The following is a 21,934-nucleotide window of genomic DNA, read 5'->3' as shown; positions in this document are numbered from 1 at the left end:
GCCAACCAGAACAGCTTCCCTTTAGTATGTTTCATTTGAAATGAAGATTTCATTTCAGGGAAACGCTTGACTATCATGACTGCCCACGTAGCCTGAGCAGCCCATGCAGCCCTGTGTAAGTCAATACAAAAGGAAGTTTTATAGTACAAGAACGTACCTGTACCTTTCATTTCTGAGTTAATGTGGCTGGGCTGTATTGTGGTTCTAGTGGCTGACTGTAGATAAGGAGTAGAGTTTTTTGTTGTTGTTGTTTTTTTTTTTCTTCTTTTTTTGGAGAGGTTTTCGCTATAGGGCACGTGTGCTCGCCAGACAGACAGAGACAGACATAGAGACAGACATAGAGACAGAAAGCGAGAAATCACCCCCCCAAGGGGGATGGTCACGCCGCAATCCCTTCTCCTCCATTCTCCTCTCAGGATCCTAGGCACACACGCACACACGCCCGGCGTGAGTTTTAAGCCACCGGGTCCGGGACGCGACCCGCGGTCGACTACGTGGGAGTCCAGCGACATAGCCATTACGCTAACTGCTGGTCCCAGGAGTAGAGTTTTAATAGCAAGGGGTTCTCCTAAAGGTGTGTGGATCTGCGTGTGCGTGTGTGTGTGTGTATCTGTGTGTGTGTGTGTGTGTGTGTGTGTGTGTATCTGTGTGTGTGTGGGGGGTATCTTCAGGTCCTGAGAGCAGGCGTTTCCAGAATGAACAGTATCTGTGTTCCCACCCCTTACCTCCTGAAAGGAAGGGCTTGCTTTATTTGTTTCTCAGTGAAATGGGTGCATTTGGAATTTTTGTCGGGCTGATCTCTAAACGCAGCACGAGCAGCTGCCAGAAACCTTCCCCGCTTCCAAAGCAGAAAGGGGCCATCGCTGCCATCGCTGTCCTTCCTGACACTAGAGCTGGTGAGTCATTTTGGTGACATGTCTGCTCTTTTCCCCGAAGCAACCACAGCCACTGCCATGCTCGTACCAGGTGTTCACAAAGTAAACGGTGAAGGTCGTGCGGCTTTTTCATGGTTTCGTTGACATTTGTAACTTACTCTTTGCTCTCCACTCCCAATAGGCTCGGGTTATGTATGATTTTGCTGCAGAACCTGGAAATAATGAACTGACGGTTAATGAAGGAGAAATCATCACAATTACAAATCCGGTAAGAGAACTGTGCTTATATCTGTTGTTGTTTTTGTTTTTTAAATTTTGCCAGAGGGCTCAATTGCTCACCAGAGAGAAACCGAGAATGGGAAAGTGAGAAAGCACCCCTTCCCTGGGGGGTGGGACGGGGGAGGGATGGTCACACTGCAGTCCTTTCTCCATTTCTCCCTTCTTTCGGGATTTTGGGCATGCACGTCTACACACTTGGCATGTTTTTCCATCTGCTGGGTTCAGGACTCACACGGCACTGTTGGCCATGGGGTCCAGGTGCCTTCACCATGCCATGGGCCGGCTCTGTATCTTTTCAGTATGTTCATTTATCATTTTCTCTTTATTACTCGTATAACCTTCAGGCACCCTATAGATGTTCTGTAGTTGAGCATGCTTTCTCCTGGCACGGCGATACCCAGTCTCGAGAGCGAACAGCAGACGGTGCTAATCTTCCTAAATGTCTTAGCTTATTGATTGCTGCAATTGCTTTTCTAAGCTTATCCTGAAATCAGATTAGATTGCCAGAAAGCAGTATATACTTAGGCTGTATTAGCTTTGCTCCCAAGAGAGTTACCTTTTCTAGATTTTAATTTATTGCTTCAGCTTTTATTGGAATAAGAAACAACTATATAACTAGCATTTCTGCATCTTCACCAAACCATACTTAAACATGTATGCATATACATTTACACATACAGACACATACACCAAGTGCTTCACCTCTCCCCCCCATACATAGATGTAGCTCTGCTTATATAATTAGGGATGTTACAGCTGTCTCTGATAAACTTCCCTGCGACTTTTTTCCTCAGGTTCTTTCTCTTTAAGATTTGGCAGGTTTTCTTTCATAAAGTAAAATCTTTTAGACCATTGAACTTCTTTTATGATCTTGGTTGCCAGGAAGCTCAAAGGCAATCATAATATTAATTTTCAAATCACCTTAGCCTGAACCTGTTACAGTTTTTGCCATTACTTGTGTGATATTTGCCGCGATATGTGTGATTGTCCCTTTTTTGTATGTAACTATTGTGACCTTTAAAGTATATAGCAAATTTTGAGTTGAATCTCACTTGGAATAGTTTTAAGAAACATTATCTCACGTACTAGTACTTCATTCAAGGCTGAGAAGGAACAAAAGCAGATATGGAGAATTAGTCTTGTAGTTCTAAGCTTAGCAAAACTTTAACCTGTTGTCACCAACCCCTGTTCTCCACCTCTTCTCCTGAGTCCCGCAGTTGGTGTGTAATGGTCGCATCACTGGACTCCCACTTAGTTGACTGTGGTTTGAGTCCTGGACCTGGTGGCTTAAAACTCAAGCTGGGCGCGTGTGCATGCATGCCCAAAATCCCAAAAGGAGAATGGGGGAGAATGGGGTGTGGTTTCTTGCTTTCTGCCTCTCTGTCCCTCTGGTGAGCACACGTGTCCTGTAGCAAAAATCTCTCTTACAAAATTTTTTTTTTTTTTTTAGTTTTATAAATTTTCTTCCCAAAGGAGATAGTATTTTTTTTTAAGAGTGATTTTTGCTATAGGGCACATATGCTCTCTGGAGAGACAGAGAGAGAGAGACAGAAAGTGAGAAATCACCCATCCATGGGGATGGCCAGGCCATAAAACCTTCTCCATTCTTCTTTCAGGATCTTGGGCACACACAACCATTTTATTAATTCATTTCACATTTCCTAGTTTTATTCTCTGGGAGTATGTATTCTAAAAATATATATTCAGTTTCCTTTTTCTCCTAAATCACACACATGTGCCTGGCTTGAGTTTTAAGCCCCTGGGTCTGGGACTTGAACCATTGTTGGATATGTGGGAGTCAAGCAACATAACCATTACCCATCTGCTGGTCCCAGGAGAAAGGGTATTAATGAACACCTTCGTACCCACCATCTCGTCATCCACCTTCATGATTATCAGCCCATGGCCGTCTGTGTCACCCGTATGCCCAGCTGTTCTCCAGCTTCCCTCCCCTGTAACACTTGCTTATTTTGAAGTAAATGCCATTGTATCATTTCATCCATGAATATGTCACTATGTGTCTCTAAGAAACAGGTTTGTTTTTTAGACATAATGATAATACTATTTTATCTCACCTGACAAAATTAATAATTCCTTAATGTTGTCAAATAGTCCATTAGCCTAATATAGCCACATAGACCTTGTCGAACATTTTCTTGTAGCCTAACAACTCGCTGGAGTAAATCCTTGCACATACCGATGTTTTGGTGATAGACAGAACACATACAATGATGAGCTCATCAGATGAGACTGTGCCGTTTGGTCTAGAGTGGAGCAGGAGCTGGCTGCACCATTTAGGTTGTGTAAGTCCATCCTGTGATGTTCCCATAATGACCAAAGCACCCAACGTCCAGCTTCTCAGGACACATCCCTGTTTTTAAGCAGTGCATGGTGTGCGAGTGTCAGCAAGCAATATTAGATGCCCTCAATCCCAGGTTTTGACAGTCATACAGAAGATCACATTTTCTGTAACCATTGGTTTTATTAATTTATTTCACATTTCCTAGTTTTATTCTCTGGGAGTATGTATTTTAAAATACATTTATTCATTTTCCTCTTATTCTTTAAAATGAAAGCATTGTAGGCTTAAGATTCATCCAGAACTTTTTCATCAGTAACGTTTTACTGGCACCTGCCGCAGATGAGCGTATGTATTAGGTGTTCTGAGGAGTAGCATGAAGATAGAGCAGGTCTTTTGCTCTTCTCTGTAGGAAGCGGTGATGTAAGGGAGAAGCTCAGGCCATATACAAAGAAAGTATCAAAATTTGGACAAGTTGTCGGCAGTTCAGCAGAGGTGGAGCCTATTCACGTTTGTGTTTCCATCAGAACAGGCTTTAGTCAGAAGATGAGCTATGACGCGGTAGATGTTAAAGTGTGGATGGGGTTTCATCAGACAGAAATGGAAAGAAAGCCCAGACAGAACAGTCAGATCAGAGATGCAGAGACTTGAAAGTGTCTAGTCAGCTCCCTTGTTGACAGCTAGGTGTTTCCTTGAGTGTGATGCGTATAGTCTTCCACGTATTTCCCTGTGAACTCTGAGAGGGAGGTGTTTTTATTTCTGTTTTACAAGTGAGGCTAATGAGATTCAGAGAGTTGAAGTGACTTGCCCAAGATCATCCTCCTTGAAGTGGCAGAACAAGGCGTCAGAGCCACATGTTTGGCCTTGGAAGCCTCTGCTTTCCCTTCTGTGCCCAGGATCATTACATGCAACCAAGTGGCCCTGCAGTTCAGGGTGTGTGAACTCCAGCAGGACACAGGCTAGGAACACTGGCTCGTAGAGCCAGGTCAGACAGCACCTGTGGCCAGGCTGGAGACTCTCGTCTCCTTTGGTAAGCAGTGGATTCCTGCCAGGGCTTCCGTTTGGGGCTTTACTGTTGATATTGTTGTAGTGACATGTGAAATCTGCCGCTTGAGGAAATTGATCTAGCAGAGTGTGTCAAATGTGTGGCGTGTTTGGACTGTAGCGACGTGACGTGGGCTGGCAGCAATAGGAGTTTAAAGAAGGTGGATACAAGAGGCATGGAGAGTCAGACCCATAGGACTTGTTGGCTAAGTAGCTATTGGTGAGAATGGTCAGCGGTCACTGAGGTGAATGGCCTTTGTACCTGACGGAGGGATGAGAAAATGCAGGAAGGATTAGTTGAGTGGACGCAGTAATAAATAGTTGACCCTGCCCTGTAGCTTTTCATCAGCTAAAAACTGGGATCTGAGCCAGAGATTGGACTGGAGCTGGGTAACTCTCTGGCCATCTTTAAGCATAAACAGATCAGGCCAGCCCCATAGCCCAGTGGGGAAGGGAGCTAGATCTCACATGGCCAGCTGTGCTTTAAGCCTCAGCCTGGGTGGCTTGAAAAAACATGCCGTGTGTGTGCATGTGCACCCCAAATCGTAGCCGGATGCAGAAATGGAGGAAAAAGGATTGTGGTGTGACCATACCCCATTGGGGATGCTTTCTCCCCTCAATGAGCACATACACTCTCTGGCAATTTAAAAAAAAAAAAAAGGAAAAAGTGAGCAAATCTAGAAGGGGCCTGGAGATGGGAGTAGGAATGCAGGTATGTCCCACCAAGAGGCAGGAGAGCGTAGGGGAGGGGGCAGCACAGAATCAAGGAGGGAGAAGACATGGCAGAGGTGATGGTAGTTTCTTAGCAATGAGAGTACTTTGTTTTATGTATCTTTGTCACACACAAAAATTACTAGATAGAGAAAGCACTAGGTTGTGACCAGCAGATGGTGTAATGGTTACATCATTGGACTCCCATGTAGTCGACTATGGTTCAAGTCCCAGACCTGGCAGCTAAAACCCACACTAGGTGCATGTGCGTGCATGCCTGAAGTCCCAAGAGGAGAATGGAGGAGGTGGGATTGTGGTGTGGCCATTACCTTGGGGAGGGATTTTTTGCTTTCTGTCTCTCTGTCTCTAACAGAACTCCTAGAGATAAGGACTGAAACACACACAAAAAATTAAAAAAAAAAAAAAAAAAAAAAACTCCCTTAAAAAAAAGAAAAAAAAAGTATTAGATCATCAGGAAAGGCATGATGTATTTTTCTATGTTTTCTATGCAAAAATGTGTCATGATTTTCCCAATGACCCAATATACGTAGTAATTTTGAAAATTATGTTGGGTATATATAAGTAAATAGGTTCCATTTCTAATCCAGGAGAGATTAAATGTTCTTTTGTCGGGGCCAGCAGGTGGTACAGCGGTTAAGGCACTGGACTCCCACATAGCCAACTGTGGTTTGATTCCTGGACCCAGTGGGTTGAAAATCACACTGGGCACGTGGGCATGTGTGCTAAAAATCACAAGAGGAGGAGGGAGGAGAAAGGATTGTGGAATGGTCATCTCCCCTGGGGGGTGATTTCTCACTTTCCCTCTCTCTCCGTGTCTCTCCTCTCCGGCAAGTGCACATGCCCTATGACAAAACAACTAAAAATTTAAAAAATATATATATATTCTATTGTCTACCTCATTTTTCAAAATCAAATATTTACCTTTTTTGTAAAGCACTACCTTCAAGTTGCTCTTGTGGTTCGAAAGTGGCAAAGTTGTGGCTTGAAATGACTAAGAGAATATCGATATCTGGAGTAGGATTATCATGAAATAATTAATGAGGACACGATATGCAAACTTAAGGAAACTCTGACTATTTTAAGGGGAAAGAAATGGGACTTCCTCAAGACAATAGATTGAAAAATGGGAATCCTGGACTAGTGTTCCACTTTATTATTTAGTTTATTCATTTTATTCATCCAGAACTAGGAAAGCAGCTCTCCCTACATTGCATACGATCCCAAAGCTTGGTGGTTTAAACCAGTAGCCATTTGTTATTGCTCAGGAACCTGCAAGGAGCTAGGTGGTTCTGCTGTGCTGTGTGCTCAGGTGGCTACTGTAGTCACCTGGTGCCTGGCCGGGCCTGAAAGGCCTAGGGCCACATTCCTGTGTTTGGGTGGAGCAATAGGGAGTTTGAATCTTGTCTTGGTTATCATCTGGTGAAATAGTACTATGTGGACAGTACTTTTGAGGCTTTGAAAGAGCAAGCTGAAGTGAGCAAAGCCCCTTGAGACCAGGCTCTTAAGACCCCTGGATTATTTGCACCTCACTGTGTTGGCCGGAGAGGTCACAGGGAGCAGTACAGATTCCAGGCCCGGAGACCCGCATTCCTCTGCTCAACACGGAGAGCTGCACACACTCCCGTCCCCTGCCACCAGCAGTGAGAGAGCAGTTTCAAAACAGTGGTACTCTATTGCTAGTAAGAGGTGACTTTGCAGTCCTGGATCACTTCTTGTTGAAGTTTGGCTTTTCTTGTTTGTAGATCACGCCATTTTCTAGAGTAAGGAGAATGCTTAAAACTTTATAGTTTTGAATGATAGAATTTATAATTTTGAATAGAAGGTTTTCATTTTAATTATACATAGTTGATTTCCAAAGCCAAATATCTATAGGAAATTCCAACTATAATATTTTTGTTTTTCTTTTCTTTTTTGGCAACTTTACTAGGATGTTGGTGGAGGATGGCTGGAAGGAAGAAACAGCAAAGGAGAACGAGGGCTTGTCCCTACAGACTATGTTGAAGTAAGAACTTTGGTTTATTAATTAAAGTTGATCTTTGTCAAGCATCTTTATATGAGTGATCAGTTTGAAGGATAGACTGGAAGAGTACAGTTGTTTTTATTTGAATTAAATTTCTGTTGTAAAAATAATAAATGCTAATGATATAAATATGGAAAATACATAAAAGTAGAACTAAGGAAAAATATTATCTGTAGACCAAGCTCCAAAAAACAACTATAAATATCTAGACAAACTTCTTTCCAAGGACATTAAATTTTAATTCTTCAATAAAACCTGTTAATGTTCTGTTGATAATATTGTGTAATGATGGCAGCTTACACCACTGTTGTAAAATTGATTCACAACATTTGAATAGTTTTTTTTTTTTAAGTACATGCCTTCTCAGTTCCTTCTCACATCCCAGTAGACAGGGACTCTGAATGAACTGCTGCGGCAGTTGCCTGGGTTAAGCTATATTACAGTGGGTACGGAGGATGGTGTAGAGCAACCCCTGGAATGACCTCTCCCTGCCTGGGACACACCCACTCAGCTGACAAAACCCTCTTGAACCAGCAACTTGGTGCCCCCTGCTGGTTTTCTATAGGTCATGCCAATGCAAGTACAGGTACTTAGTTTGTTTCTCTTCTTGAGTGATGAAAAGACACTAAATTTGCCTGGTGCCTTGTGGGTAAAATTGGAGGTAGATAAAGCTACAAGTACCTTTGGTTTACCTCCAGGGAGGAGAAGAACGCCCTGGAGGGTGCCTCCCTGTAACTACCAAATGGGAGGGAAGGTTGTTGTTTGCTGTTTTTGATCTTGAGTGAAGGGTAGGCAGTCACGAACCTGCTGGAGAATCTGACGTGACCTGGAGGCAGTCCTTTGGAAACGTGTGCACATGCTCATACACCTCAGCCTTCTCCCTTCCGTTTTAGCGGAGTCAGAGGGCCCTGCACTCAGTCCCCAGTTCTACATTCACATCCTGTGTTAGCTCTGTATTGTGCATCCAGGATTGTAAACGTTGACAAGATTGAGAATTAAGTTGATGTTGGTATTTATTGCATTTCCTAGAATTCTGTTTACTTACAGAAAGGAATAGTCACTACAGACGTTCTTGGGCTTGCTTATCATATAAGAACCTGAGCCCCTTCTCTCAGAAATGGGCAGATCTATTTTGTAAGACAAATAATAATGTGATTGAATGTATAGAAGAAAATGAAATGAAAAAAAATAATAAAAGAAAATAAGGGACCAGCAGTTAGCGTAATGGTTATGTTGCTGGACTCCCACGTAGTCGACCGTGGTTCGCGTCCCAGATCCGGTGGCTTAAAACTCACGCCGGGCACGTGTGCGTATGTGCCCAAGATCCTGAGAGGAGAATGGAGGAGAAGGGATTGTGGCGTGGCCATCCCCCCTGGGGGGCGATTTTTTGCTCTCTGTCTGGTGAGCGCACGTGCCCTATAGCACAAACCTCAAAAATAAAATAAAACAAATTTAAAAAAAGAATGAAATGTCAATCTGAGCAAAAAAAAAAAAGAAAGAAAGAAAGAAAGAAAGAAAGAAAGAATTCGGCAGATCCGACAGGCAGAAAATCAGTAAGAACATAATTGAGCTCAGCAGCACCATCAGCCTGCTGGATGCATGGGCGTCACAGACCACTCCATCAGACAGCACAGGACGCTCATGCTCCACAAGCTCCCATGGTGTACGCCACATCCTGAGCCATTGACATACATGTTTAGAAGATGAGAGAACTCACATAGTGTCTGCTTTTAGATTACAATGGGACCAAACTAGAAATCAGCAACAGAAAGATAGCTGGAAAATCTCAAAGTTCTTGGAGAATAAATAGCATACTTCTAAACATGTGGATCAAAAAATAAACAGCACACTTCTAAATAACACATGGATCTCAAAAGAAATTAAAAATAGTCTGAGCTAAATAAAATATAACTCAGCAAAATGTGTGGAATGCAGCAAATGCAGTGCTTAGAGGGAAATTTATAGCATTGCAGACTGTAAACCTCCTTTCCATCATGGGTACTTGCCCTTAGAGACCGTCGCTCTAGTTTGTGAAAATAACTGTGGTTCTTTCTAATATTTAGATTTTACCCAATGAAGGAAAAGATCAGTTCTCCTGTGGCAATTCAGTGGCTGACCAAGCCTTCCTCGATTCCCTCTCAGCAAGCACAGCTCAGGCCAATTCGTCAGCTGCCAACAGCAACAACCAGGTATGTCTCACCTCGTCCTGCTAGATGTGGCTGGCTTTACTGAGAGCAGAGGCATTTGTGAACGCTTGTGCATCATTGCATTGCCATGCCCAGAAAGCATAAACAAGGTAGTTTTGGTGGTTTTGTGTGGCATTTCTGTTGGGTATTAACAAGGAATTCACATGTTAAGCTTGCTAAAGACTGTTTTTAAAGTCAGTTGTAAGAGAAAAGGCAGGGTGTTCATTGAGAGTTGCTTTTAAATGTGGGGCATGACGTGACCAGAGACCCAGAAGTTGCAAAAATCTCTCAAATGAGGGCGTGGAAACAGGAGAAAGGTCTCTTGTTGCAAAGGTCAGTGTCTAAGCTTCAACTGGACGAGGAAGTGGCTTCTGTGGCGCGAGTGTGAGACCTCGCTCCTGCAGACAGAAGTGATGCTCGGAGAGGCGTCAGCAGGGCTGTGTGTCCGGTACAGCCTGGTGCTGTTACCGCGTTGCTGCTGGAGAACTTACTGTGGAATAGTGAGATAATCTGAGGAAAACGCAGCCACATTTTACATTAATTTTAAATGAAGTTTTAGCACTTTAGGTGAATCTGCCTAGCTGGTCTATTACGATTATCCAGAATGAGTGGTAAGAAGACACTCGAGAAGCCCTACATGTTGTCTTTAACAGTGAATGAGTTTTCAGGAGATGTTTCTTGATTTTTTTTTTAAACTATGTAAAAGATTGTAAATTATGTCAAGCCTAATAATCACATCATCTATAATTATTTGCTTACAGACTATCTCTATTTTAACCCTAGAAGAGCATTATCAAAGTACTATTGCCCTATATACCTATAGATTTTACACATTTTAAAATAGTATTTTGTAGACATCCTGAATTAGTCTTCCCCAGGTATTTAAAATTCAGGGCAAGTTAATTACCATAGTTGAATATTTTTCTGTATTTTGTTACTCTCTAATACTTGAGAATTAGTCACTTAGTTAAAAGTCACTTTGGGGGACCAGCAGGCGACGTGGTGGTTAAGGTGCTGGACACTCCCACATGGCCAACCACAGTTCAAGTCCTGGACCTGGTGGTTTCTTTTCTCACTTTCCTTCTCTTTACATTAATTTTAATTGAAGTTTTACCACTGTAGGTGAATCTGCCTAGCTGGTTTATTACGATTATCCAGAGTGAGTGGCAAGAAGACACTCAAGAAGCCCTACATGTTGTGTCTCTGTGTGTCTCTCTCTGATCAAATTAAAAATAATGAATAAATAAAAGTTTTTTAAAAGTTACTATGAAATGTGAAAAATAGGTATACTGTCTTGAAGTTTCCCCAGAGATTCTCAACCCAGGCACTACTATTTTGTAGACATCCTGAATTAGTCTTCCCCAGGTATTTAAAATTCAGGGCAAGTTAATTACCATAGTTGAATATTTTTCTGTATTTTGTTACTCTCTAATACTTGAGAATTAGTCACTTAGTTAAAAGTCACTTTGGGGGACCAGCAGGCGACGTGGTGGTTAAGGTGCTGGACACTCCCACATGGCCAACCACAGTTCAAGTCCTGGACCTGGTGGTTTCTTTTCTCACTTTCCTTCTCTTTACATTAATTTTAATTGAAGTTTTACCACTGTAGGTGAATCTGCCTAGCTGGTTTATTACGATTATCCAGAGTGAGTGGCAAGAAGACACTCAAGAAGCCCTACATGTTGTGTCTCTGTGTGTCTCTCTCTGATCAAATTAAAAATAATGAATAAATAAAAGTTTTTTAAAAGTTACTATGAAATGTGAAAAATAGGTATACTGTCTTGAAGTTTCCCCAGAGATTCTCAACCCAGGCACTACTGCCATCTAAGGCCTGAGACTCTGTCATTGTGGGGTCTGTCCTGTGCCCTGCCAGCTGTTCAGCCTCCCTGGTTTTTGTTAATACTTCCTAGATGTCCCTAGCACGCCCTTCAGTCAGGACAACCAAAAGTGTCTCCAGATTCTGTTAAGCATCCCCTTGGAGCAAGGTCAAGGCAGTTGAGATGCACGAGCTATTCAAAAACATCCTTTAAACAGGTTTTCATTGAGTACAGTGCAACGTTTTCATAAAAGGGAATTACAATGAGGTAATCATAGAATAAGCAAAGGAAACAAAAGATAGAAACACTCATTTTGATCAGGAGACCTACTCCAGCCATCATCTCAGGATAGGCTGAAGCACTTTAATAAACACGAACTCGACATCAGGGTCAATCTCGGTCTGGTATGAAGTGTTGGGTTGTGGGAACATCATGATGCGTTTTTGCATAGAAAGCCAGAAAAACACATCATGACTTTTCTGACAACCCAATGTATTCCTCGGTATTTAAATACAGTGATATAGGCTGATGAGTATAAGTCTAAATTTTTTTCTTCCCGAAGGTAATATATCCAGCTTTAAAAGAAGGCTTTGAATTTTACTAATCCAGTCTAAGATTACATCTAACCAAATCCTTTGAAAGCAAAGAAGCAGTTAGCTAAAACTAGAATTAACAAACTCCAGAAAGAATAATGATAATCAATATGAGCTTTTTAATTTAAATCAAGTAAGTGCACTTTTTGGTCCAGCCACAGTGCACGTGTTGGTAAGACATGATGATCTACAGATTAGGGCCATATGGTAGGCCCAGGTTCAATTCCTGGTCCATCTTATAGACTAGATGTGAAAGTGTGTGGCCGAAATCCTAGAAACTCAGTCGTCTGAAGCAGGAGGATTGTGAGCTTGAGGCTAGCCTAGGTGACATAGCAAGATGCTATGTGAAAAAGAGCCGGTTGTGGTAGCAAGTGTCTGCAGCACCAGCTGGGAGGCTAAGGCACGAGGACCATGACACAGCGAGACTCTGTCTTAAAAAAATAGTGGTATTAGGTGGTCGGAAAGTCATGACATGTTTTTCTGTGCAAAAATGTGTCATGACTCTTCTGACAATCCAACTATATATATATATATATATATACACACACACACACAGGTATTTATATAGATGTGTGTATATATATATATATACACATATATAAATACATATATATATACAGTATATACATATATATATACACACACACACACACACACTTTTTTTGGGGGGTGAGATATTTTTGCTATAGGGCATGTGTGCTCGTCAGAAAGACAGAGAGAGACAGAGAGACAGAAAACGAGAAATCACCCCCTGGGGAGATGGCCACGCTGCAATCCCTTCTCCTCCATTCTCCTCTTAAGATCTTGGGCACACACGAACATGCACACAGCATGAGTTTAAGCCACGGGGTCCGGGACTCGAACGGTGGTCGACTACATGGGAGTCCAGCGACGTAGCCATTGCGCCAACTGCTGGTCCCTGTTTTTTGTTTTTGTTTTTTTTTTTATTAAAAAAAAAATTAATTACCAGAGAGGGGGAGAGGAAGAGAGCACTCTCCAGTGGAGCACAGTGATGCCACAGTCCCTTCTACATTTCTCCTTCTTGTCAGGATTTGGGGCATGCACGCATGTCTTCAAGCCTCTGGGGCTGGGACTGGGATTAGAACCATAATTGGCCACATGGGATTCAGCTCCCTTAATCACAAGGGGCCAACCCCTTTCATTTATTTTTCCAATTCACGTTTGGTTTAATCCATGTGTTTGGCCAAATCCACGGATGTGGAAGCCACAGATACAGAAGGAGAACTGTAACTGCTATTGAGAGAATTTGCGGACCTTTGCCTTCAAAACTGCCTGAGGCTGTCAATACTAATACTTCCTGCTTCATCACAGAACCTGGACTTACCTAAGACAGCTTTATTCACCAGAGGAAACTTTGAAAAGTACATGTGAGTGAAATTTATTCAGTATTGAAGATCTTCCCCAAGGCATATCATAGCCAAAATAATAAAACTTCAAGACAAAGGTAATATTCTAAAAATGACAAGGGAGAAATGCCAGGTTGTTGAGAAGTTATCTCATCAGACTAATGGTAGACCTCTCAACTGAAACAATGCAGGCAAGAAAAAAATGGATGATATATTTTAAGTTCTCAAAGGAAAAATAATTTCAGCCAAGAATACTGTACCTGACAGAATTACCCTTTAAATGGGAAGGGAAAATTAAATTGTTCCAGATAAACGAAAGTTGAAAGGATTTACTGAAAGTAGGCCAGCCCTTCAGGAAATACTTAAGGGAGCTTTACACCTGGAAAACTAAAGGGAGATAAGTAGACGCAAGATGACACAAAACAAGTAGGAAAAAAGAGAGAAAATGGCAGGACTAAGACCGTAAACATCAGCAGTTGCCTTTAATGTTCATGGATTACATTCTCCAACTAAAACATACCAATTGGCTCAACAGATGAAAAACCTGGAACCCCCTATATGTTGCCTGTAAGAAATACAGCTTATTGACAAAGATACATAGAGACTGAAAGTGAAGGACTGGAAAAAGTTATCTCATGCAAACAGAAATGATAAAAAGGCAGGAGTTGCGATGATAACAGCAGATAAAATAGACTTTAGAATAAAAACCATAAGAAGAGACAAAGGAGCATATTTCATCATTCAAAAGATAATTTTTCAAGAAGATATAACAAATAATAAATATTTATGCACCTAATGCCAGGGCATCTAAATAAGTAAAAGAAAGACTGCTGCGTCTAAAGGGAGATGTAGACTTCAATGCACTAATGGTGGGAGGTGTCAGTACTCCACTGTCATCACCGGACAGGTCATCTGGACAAAAAATAAACAGAGATACAGGAATTAATGGATACCATGAACCAAATAGGCCTGACGGACATAGAGTATTCCGTCTAGCAACTACAGAATATACTTTTTCCTCATCTCCATATGGAACATTTTCAAAGATCGATCACATAGTAGGCCATAAAACAAGTTTATATATATATATAAATTTATGAGTATAGAGACTGTACCCAGTATCTTCTTTTTTTTTTTTTTTTTTTGGAGAGATTTTCACTATAGGGTGTGTGCGCTCGCCAGACAGACAGAGAGAGACATTAGAGACAGAAAGTGAGAAATCACCCCCCAGGGGGGATGGTCACGCCGCAATCCCTTCTCCTCCATTCTCCTCTTGGGATCTTGGGCACGAACGCAAACGCGCCCGGCGTGAGTTTTAAGCCACCGGGTCCAGGACGCGAACCGCGGTCAACTACATGGGAGTCCAGTGACATAGCCATTACGCTAACTGCTGGTTCCCTGTACCCAGTATCTTCTATGACTACAGTAGAATTTAGCTTGAAATCAACCACAGAAAGAGTCCTCAGAAATTCACAGAAACATGAAAACTAAATAATCTCCTCCTGGATGACTCAAACTATTGAGAAAGTTAAGACTGAAATCAAAAGATTCATTTGAAACTATGGCAATGAATACACTCTTCTCCCTGACTTTTGAGATACAATGAAAGCAGTCATAAGAGGCAAGCTTATAGCTATTGGTGGCAAATAGATAATTTAACATCCCATCTTAAGGAACTAGAAAAACAATCACCACCATCACAATAACAACAACAGCAAAAACCCTAAAAATAAAAGAAGAAAAGGAATGGTAAAGATTAGAGCTGAAATAAATGAAATACAGAATGAAAGAACCATTAGGTCATCAGAAAAGTCATGATGGGGGACCAGCAGTTAGCGTAATGGCTATGTCACTGGACTCCCACGTAGTTGACCGCGGTTCGCGTCCCGGACCCGGTGGCTTAAAACTCACGCCGGGCACATGTGCGTGTGTGCCCAAGATCCCGAGAGGAGAATGGAGGAGAAGGGATTGCGGTGTGACCATCTCCCCTGGGGGGTGATTTCTCGCTTTCTGTCTCTATGTCTCTCTCTGTCTGTCTGGCGAGCACAAGCGCCCTATAGCAAAAACCTCTCCAAAAAAAAAAAAAAAAAGAAAGAAAGAAAAGTCTGATGTATTTTTCTATGTAAAAGTGTGTCATTACTTTCCCAATTACCTAATATACAAAAAGTCAATAAAATGAAAGCTGGGTCTTTTTGGGGGGAGGGAGGATAAACAAAATTGATAAGTCATTAGCTAGATTAATTAAGAAAAAGGCCTGAATAGACCAGCAACAGATGAGGAAATTGAAGCAGTGATAAATAGTCTCTCAACAAAGAAAAGCCCGGGTCCATATGACTTCTCTTCTGAATTCTACAAAACTTTCAAAGAAGAGTTAACCCCAATTCTTCTCAAACCATTCCTAAAGATTCAAAAGGAAAGAGTTCTCCCAAAGTCATTTTATGAAGCCTCTGTTACTTTGATTTCAAAACCAGGCAAGGACATAACCAACAAAGAAAACTACAGACCAATAGCCCTAATGAATCCTGTCAAAAATTTTCAACAAAATACTAGCAAACCAAATCCAGTAACATACCAAGAAGTGTATACACCATGATCAGATAGTCTTTATCCTGGAGATGGAAGGATGGTTCAATAGACTTAAAGCACTAAATGTAGTAACAGCAAGCAAGAAAGAAAATCATATGATCATAACTATGCAGAGAAAGTATTTGATAGAATACAATATCCCTTCACGATAAAGACTCAGCACAACTGGGATAGAAGGAACATCCCTCAATATAATAAAAGTCATACATGACAGACCTACTGCAAACTTCGTACTGAATGAGGAAGGCTAAAAGCTTTCCCATTAGAATCTGGGCCAAGTTTACTCGCTCTGTCCCCTCTTTTTTAACATAGTGCTGGAAGTCCTTGCCAGTGCAATCAGATAAAAGAGAGCAAATAAAAGGCATTCAAGGGACCAGCAGTTGGCGAAATGGCTATGTCACTGGACTCCCATGTAGTCAACCATGGTTTGAGTCCCGGACCCGGTGGCTTAAACTCACGCTGGGCACGTGTGCATGCGTGCCTAAGATCCTGAGAGGAGAATGGAGGAGAAAGAATTCCAGCATGGCCATCCCCCAAGGGGTGATTTCTCGCTTTCTGTCTCTCTGTCTCTCTCTGTCTTTGTGGCAAGTGCATGCGTGCTATAACAAAAACTGCTCCCAAAAAAAAGGCATTCAGATAGGAAAAAGAAATTAAATGGTCCCTGTTTGCAGATGGTAAGATTATATACCTAGAAAATCCAACCGAATCCATGGAAAATTCCTAGAAGTGATGAATGAACTCAGTAAAGTTGCAGGATACAAAGTAAATGTACAAATATCTATAGCATTTGAGCCGGAGACAGAATTGAAGAAAGCATTCCCTTTTACATTAGCTACAAAACAAATAAGATACCTAGGAGTAAATCTAACCAAAGAAGTAAAAGAGTTTTACAAGGAAAACTGTGAAAAACTGAAAAACAATTGAATATGATATAAAAAAGTAGGACATCCCATGCTCTTCGATTAGAAGAATCAATATCATCAAAATGTCAGCCCTACCCAAATTAATTTACATATTCAATGCAATCCCGATCCAATTACCTGAGACATTCTTCATAGAAATAGAAAAAGCAATTACAGGGACCAGCAGATGGCATAATGGTTCTGTCACTGGACTCCCTCTTAGTTGACTGTGGTCAAGGGATTGTGGCGTGCGCATCCTCCCTGGGTAGTGATTTCCTGGTTTCTATCTCTCCAGTGAGCACATGCACCCTATAGCAAAACTCTCTAAAGAAAATTACAAAATTTGTCTGGAATCAAAAAAGATCTTGTATTGCCGAGGCAATACTGTATCAAAGTATAAAACTAGGAAGCAGCTCAGTACTTGACTTTAAAGTATGTTACAAACCGGTGATAACTAAAACAGCATGGCACTGGTACAGAAATAGATACACCGACCAATGGAACAGAATAGAGAATCCAGAAATAAACTCCAGATCATACAGTCAACTGATCTTTGATAAAGGGTATAAGACAATGCAATGGAGAGAAGAAAATCTCTTTAGTAAATTGTGTTGGAAGAATTGGATATTCCTCTGCAGAAAAATGGATAAAAGGCTTAAATATAAAGCCTCTAACCACAAAACTACTGGTAGGAAATATAGGTGAAACTTTTGAAGACATCAGAGTAGCAAAGATTTCTTAAATAAGACCCCTAAAGCACAGTCAATGGTCCCTAAAATAGACAAGTGGTCCTTAAAAAAGACAGTTTAAAAACTTCCTCACAACAAAGGAAACTGTAACTGGTGTAAAAATACAGTGCTCAGAATGGGAGAAAATGTTTGTTTTTATCTAACTGGAAACAAATTACAACGCAAAGGGTTTTGTTTGTGTGTTTAACCTTAAAAGTACGAAGATAAAGGAGCCAGTCACTGTCATCATATACACAGTTCGTCATCAGCAGAATGTCATAAAAGCCTATTTCACGTGGACCTTTATTGGATAGGTCTAACTGGAAGCAAACTGGTGCTGGCAGTAGCATCATCCGATCCTGTACATAAAGCTACCTAATTTAAGGCTTTGGGCTAAGAAAATAAGCAGACTCTTCAAGCTAATACAGGTGCTTCCTGATTTTTTAAGAGCTGGCTGGCTAGGCTGTCTTCTTGCACACAGCTGGGCATGGTAGGTCTCATGCTCGTAACTCTGTGGTCGACCTCAAGGTGATTAGGTGGCTTTGTTCACCTTGGCTGGCCTCTCAATCATGCATCCAGTACTTTTAGAAGATTCAAAATCTTAACATTTTTCAAAGCCAGGCAGGATCAGGAGATGGCGTAATGGTTATGTCGCTGGACTCCCATATTGTCAATCACAGTTTGAGTTCCAGACCCGGTGGCTTAAAACTCACATGGGGATGGTTTAGCAGGTGGTGTGGTAGTTAAAGGTGTTGGACTCCACATGGCTGACCACAGTTTGAGTCCCAGACTTGGTGCTTGCTTTCTCACTCCTCTCTTTCTCACTCTCTCTCTGGTCAAATTGAAAAATAATGATAACAAATAAACAAACAAACATTGCATATATAATGTTTAAGGAAAAAAACAAACAAAAAACCTCATACCAGGCACAAGTGCCCAAGATCCCGTGAGGAGAATGGAGGAGAAGAGATTACAGGATGGCCATCCCCACGGAAGTGTGGGGTGGTCATTTCTTGCTTTCTGTCTCTCTGTCTCTCTCTGTCTCTGGTGAGTGCACACACCCTATAGTAAAAATCTCTCTCTAGGAAAAAAAAGAAAAAAAAAAGCCAGGCTATGTTTTTTGCTTGAAAATTTGTTTCATTGGCAGTATGATTTGCATGATATCTGTTCCACTCTTTCTGTGCTGCTTATAATTATTTTTAGTGCTTCAGTGATTACTTATTAACATACCAAGTAACAGACTTCAGAAAGTGTAACTCATCGAGGATAACCCACTGCACGATGGGGCTTCTTGCATGTAGTGTTCGTGAGTGAGTGGCATGCTAGAATCCTGGCGCGTCTAGCTCTGCCATGAATTGGCTCTTTTTAGTTTAAGGGTTCAGTATACTCTTCACTCCCGTTCACTGAGCCCCTTTTTTGTTTTAAGGTGGATATTTTGGCTCAGATTGGTTGTGTTGAGAGTCTCAGCCAGTCACCACCTTCTTCATCTTCTCCTTCTCCTTCTCCTTCCATAAAGAAGGTAAATTCCGAGCTTGACTGTGAGGGGAAAGCGGCATTTAACAACCTTCAGAAGTAATCTTTCTTTCCTAAGTGAGGTGATTGTTTCAGGTAAAGTGTCTACAAAGGTTTTCTAAGGCACAGGGGACTTCAGAAAGGTGGTGGAAAATGGAATTAAAGTACAAGTGTATTTTGGTGCAAAAAATTTTTGGAATCCAGACTTTTTTATACTATGCTTTTTTCCATGAACTTCTTGAAGATTCCCATATGGGAATTGAAAAAGTAATTGGGATTCACCCAGTGGAGCCTTTTAGCTGAGGAGTGAATGATGGATTTCTCCCATGAGCAGTGAGGTCTAATAAAGGGGTTTTGATTCTGAGGGTGACAGTAAGTCTGGGAGATGTTGGTAGCATCAAAGGACAGAGAAGATGTAGACGCTGCTTAGCAGAAGTGAGAGAGAAGGGAAAGTGGGAGAAAGCATCGAGGAGGCACCGTGGGCTTTGCAGCCTCAGCAGAGGAGCGGGATGGGTTATTGTGTGGCCAGTGTCTGCAGTGGAGTCAGAATGAGTTATCAGGATAGAGCAGAGAAATCAGAGGCTGAAGGATCTCTAAAACTACATTGTTGTAGCTCAGTTTGTTACAGTAGGGGTTAGATTTTGGGAAAAGTGTGCTCTTCACATGTAGCACACAGAAATGCGTGTGCCGAAAGCTCCCAGACTTAGGCGTGCTCGTCTTTATGTTGAAACATTCCTGTCATCTTCCTCTTTCTTTGAAATATATGAAGGAAACATATTTGGCTAGGACGGGAAACATCTGGAATGTCTATTATCATCTTTCCATTGAAAATTTCTGTTGGGGGACCAGCAGTTAGCGTAATGGCTATGTCGCTGGACTCCCACGTAGTCGACCGCGGTTTGTGTCCCAGACCCAGTGACTTAAAACTCACGCTGGGCGCATGTGCGTGCATGCCCAAGATCCCGAGAGGAGAATGAAGGAGAAGGGATTGTGGAGTGGCCATCCCCCCTGGGGGGTGATTTCTCGCTTTCTGTCTCTCTGTCTGGCGAGCGCACGCGCCCTATAGCAGAAACATCTCAAAAAAATATTTCTGTTGGGGCCGGCAGGTGGCATGGTGGTTAAGGGCATTGGACTCTCATATGGCCGACTGTAGTTAGAGTCCCGGACCTGGTGGCTTGCTTTCCCACTTTCCCTCTTTCTCTTTCTCACTTTGACCCTCTCTAGTCAGATTAAAATATAAATAAATAAATAAAGTTAAATAAAATCCTTTTAAAGAGAAACTTTATCTGTTAGTATGACCTGGCATCGAACCATCTGGACATGTAACTATCCTGTGTAGCATAAACGAACAGGAGCACTCCTCTGTGGGGTTTGCTCAAAGAACTGCCCTCTTCATTCTTTCCTTTGGGTTGTAGAGGAGCCCCCTATGTTAAGGCCACCTCTACTGAGTGCATTCCTTGTCCCAGGTACTGTGCTAAGTGCTTCATCCATTATGTCATTTAATCCTTCCAAAACTCCTCTGAGGAAGGTAGTGGTCTTCTAGCCTTCCTGTAAGTATAGAAATGAATAGAATTGCACAAAGTTGCCCAAGTTTACAAGTGGTAGATTTGAGAGTCAAGCTCAGGTAGGCCCTGCAGCCTCAGCAATGATAGTCTGCGAAGTTTACTTGAATCAAATTCCAGCAGTGTAAAGGGACTTAACCCCCAGGGGACAGTAAGCCTCCCCTCATTTCTCTCACCTCGTATCAGCGTATGTGTGTAGCCCATGTAGCTTCCCCAGGTTACCTCATACCCCAGGGGTACAGCATCCACACCCCATGGCCGTTCTGGCTCTACCTGTGTCTGTCTGACTTTGCAGCCATGCACAAGCCAGTCTGCTTTCTGAACGAACGGAGCTAATGCTGTAGGCCCTTCCTTTGGATGTGTGTCAGTCAGTCTCCTGTTATAAAAGCAGTCTGCATGTATTTCTCTGTCCGTACAGGAGGACAGACTAGGCTTCAAATTTAGAGTGTTAGATCAGTGAACACGTTGAATACATTGCTCCTGGCCCTTAAGGAGTGTTTAGTTTAGTTGGTGTAGGGGCTAGGACGAGAATCAGACACGATTAGCCATAGTGCAGGGCAGATGGAAACGCGTTTGCTGTAGAGCTCCAAACCAGCACGCCCTGGGTGTGTTCACTAGAAGCGCCATTTACTGAGCGCTTGCCGCCCGCCAGGCCCACGTCTGTGGGTACAGGAGATGGCAGGTGGTGACCTGGGGACACAGCCCGCGGCCCCCACCGTGGGCCTCCTAATGGAACTCAGAGACCGTCGTCATACGTACAGATTTTGTTGTTGAATGGCCAATGTTTTCTTAAAATTCGCGCACAGAAAAACTAAACCATCTCATGGTGAATAATTGTGCTCCACTGTCTAGATTTTACCGTTACCATGTGCTGTTCTTGCTTTCTCACACGGCTGTCCACGCCTGTCTGTGTCCTTTCACTTTGCTACAGTGAGCTGATAACACTTTCCATAGCTCAGAAGATGCCATTTTACAAATACGGTAGGTCATATGCTAAAAACAAGTTTTTCCTCTGGTCCTGTGCTGAAAATCACTTATTCTGTGATAAACTACAAGTTGTTTTCGTACAAAACTCAAGTCAATATACATAAAGAAAATTCAATTTCTTCCTTTAAAAAATGTTGTGAATATTAGATGTCTGATAGTAATACACACACACATACACACACGTATTTTCAATCAAGAATATCACATATCAGGACCAGCAGAGGGCGTAATGGTTACATTGCTGGACTCTCACATCGTCGATCGTGGTTCAAGTCTCAGACGTGGCAACTTAAAAAACGCATGCCAGGCACGTGGGCATGTGTGCTGAGATCCCAAGAGGAGAATGGAAAAGGAGAGATTGCGACTTGGCCATCCCCCAGGGGGTGATTTCTCACTTTCTGTCTGTCTTTTTTTTTTTTTTTTTTTTTTTTTTGGGTGTTTTTGC

General features: G+C 42.1%; 1 protein-coding gene across 1 annotated transcript in view; it reads left to right on the top strand.

The window, feature by feature from the left end:
* Positions 1-21,934, top strand: part of SNX9 (sorting nexin 9) — a 111,460-nt gene that overhangs the window by 18,156 nt on the left and 71,370 nt on the right. Inside the window, exons 2-4 of the mRNA XM_014590626.2 lie at positions 1,057-1,143; positions 7,157-7,231; positions 9,313-9,438. Of these exons, the coding sequence (XP_014446112.1) occupies positions 1,066-1,143; positions 7,157-7,231; positions 9,313-9,438 (279 nt within the window). The 5' untranslated portion in view covers positions 1,057-1,065. The remainder of the gene's footprint in view (positions 1-1,056; positions 1,144-7,156; positions 7,232-9,312; positions 9,439-21,934) is intronic.

Source organism: Tupaia chinensis, unplaced genomic scaffold, assembly GCF_000334495.1.
Source record: "Tupaia chinensis unplaced genomic scaffold, TupChi_1.0 Scaffold000468_1, whole genome shotgun sequence".
Classification (NCBI taxonomy): domain Eukaryota; kingdom Metazoa; phylum Chordata; class Mammalia; order Scandentia; family Tupaiidae; genus Tupaia; species Tupaia belangeri.
Note: the sequence above shows the minus strand (reverse complement) of the source record. Positions and strands in the feature narration are given on the sequence as shown.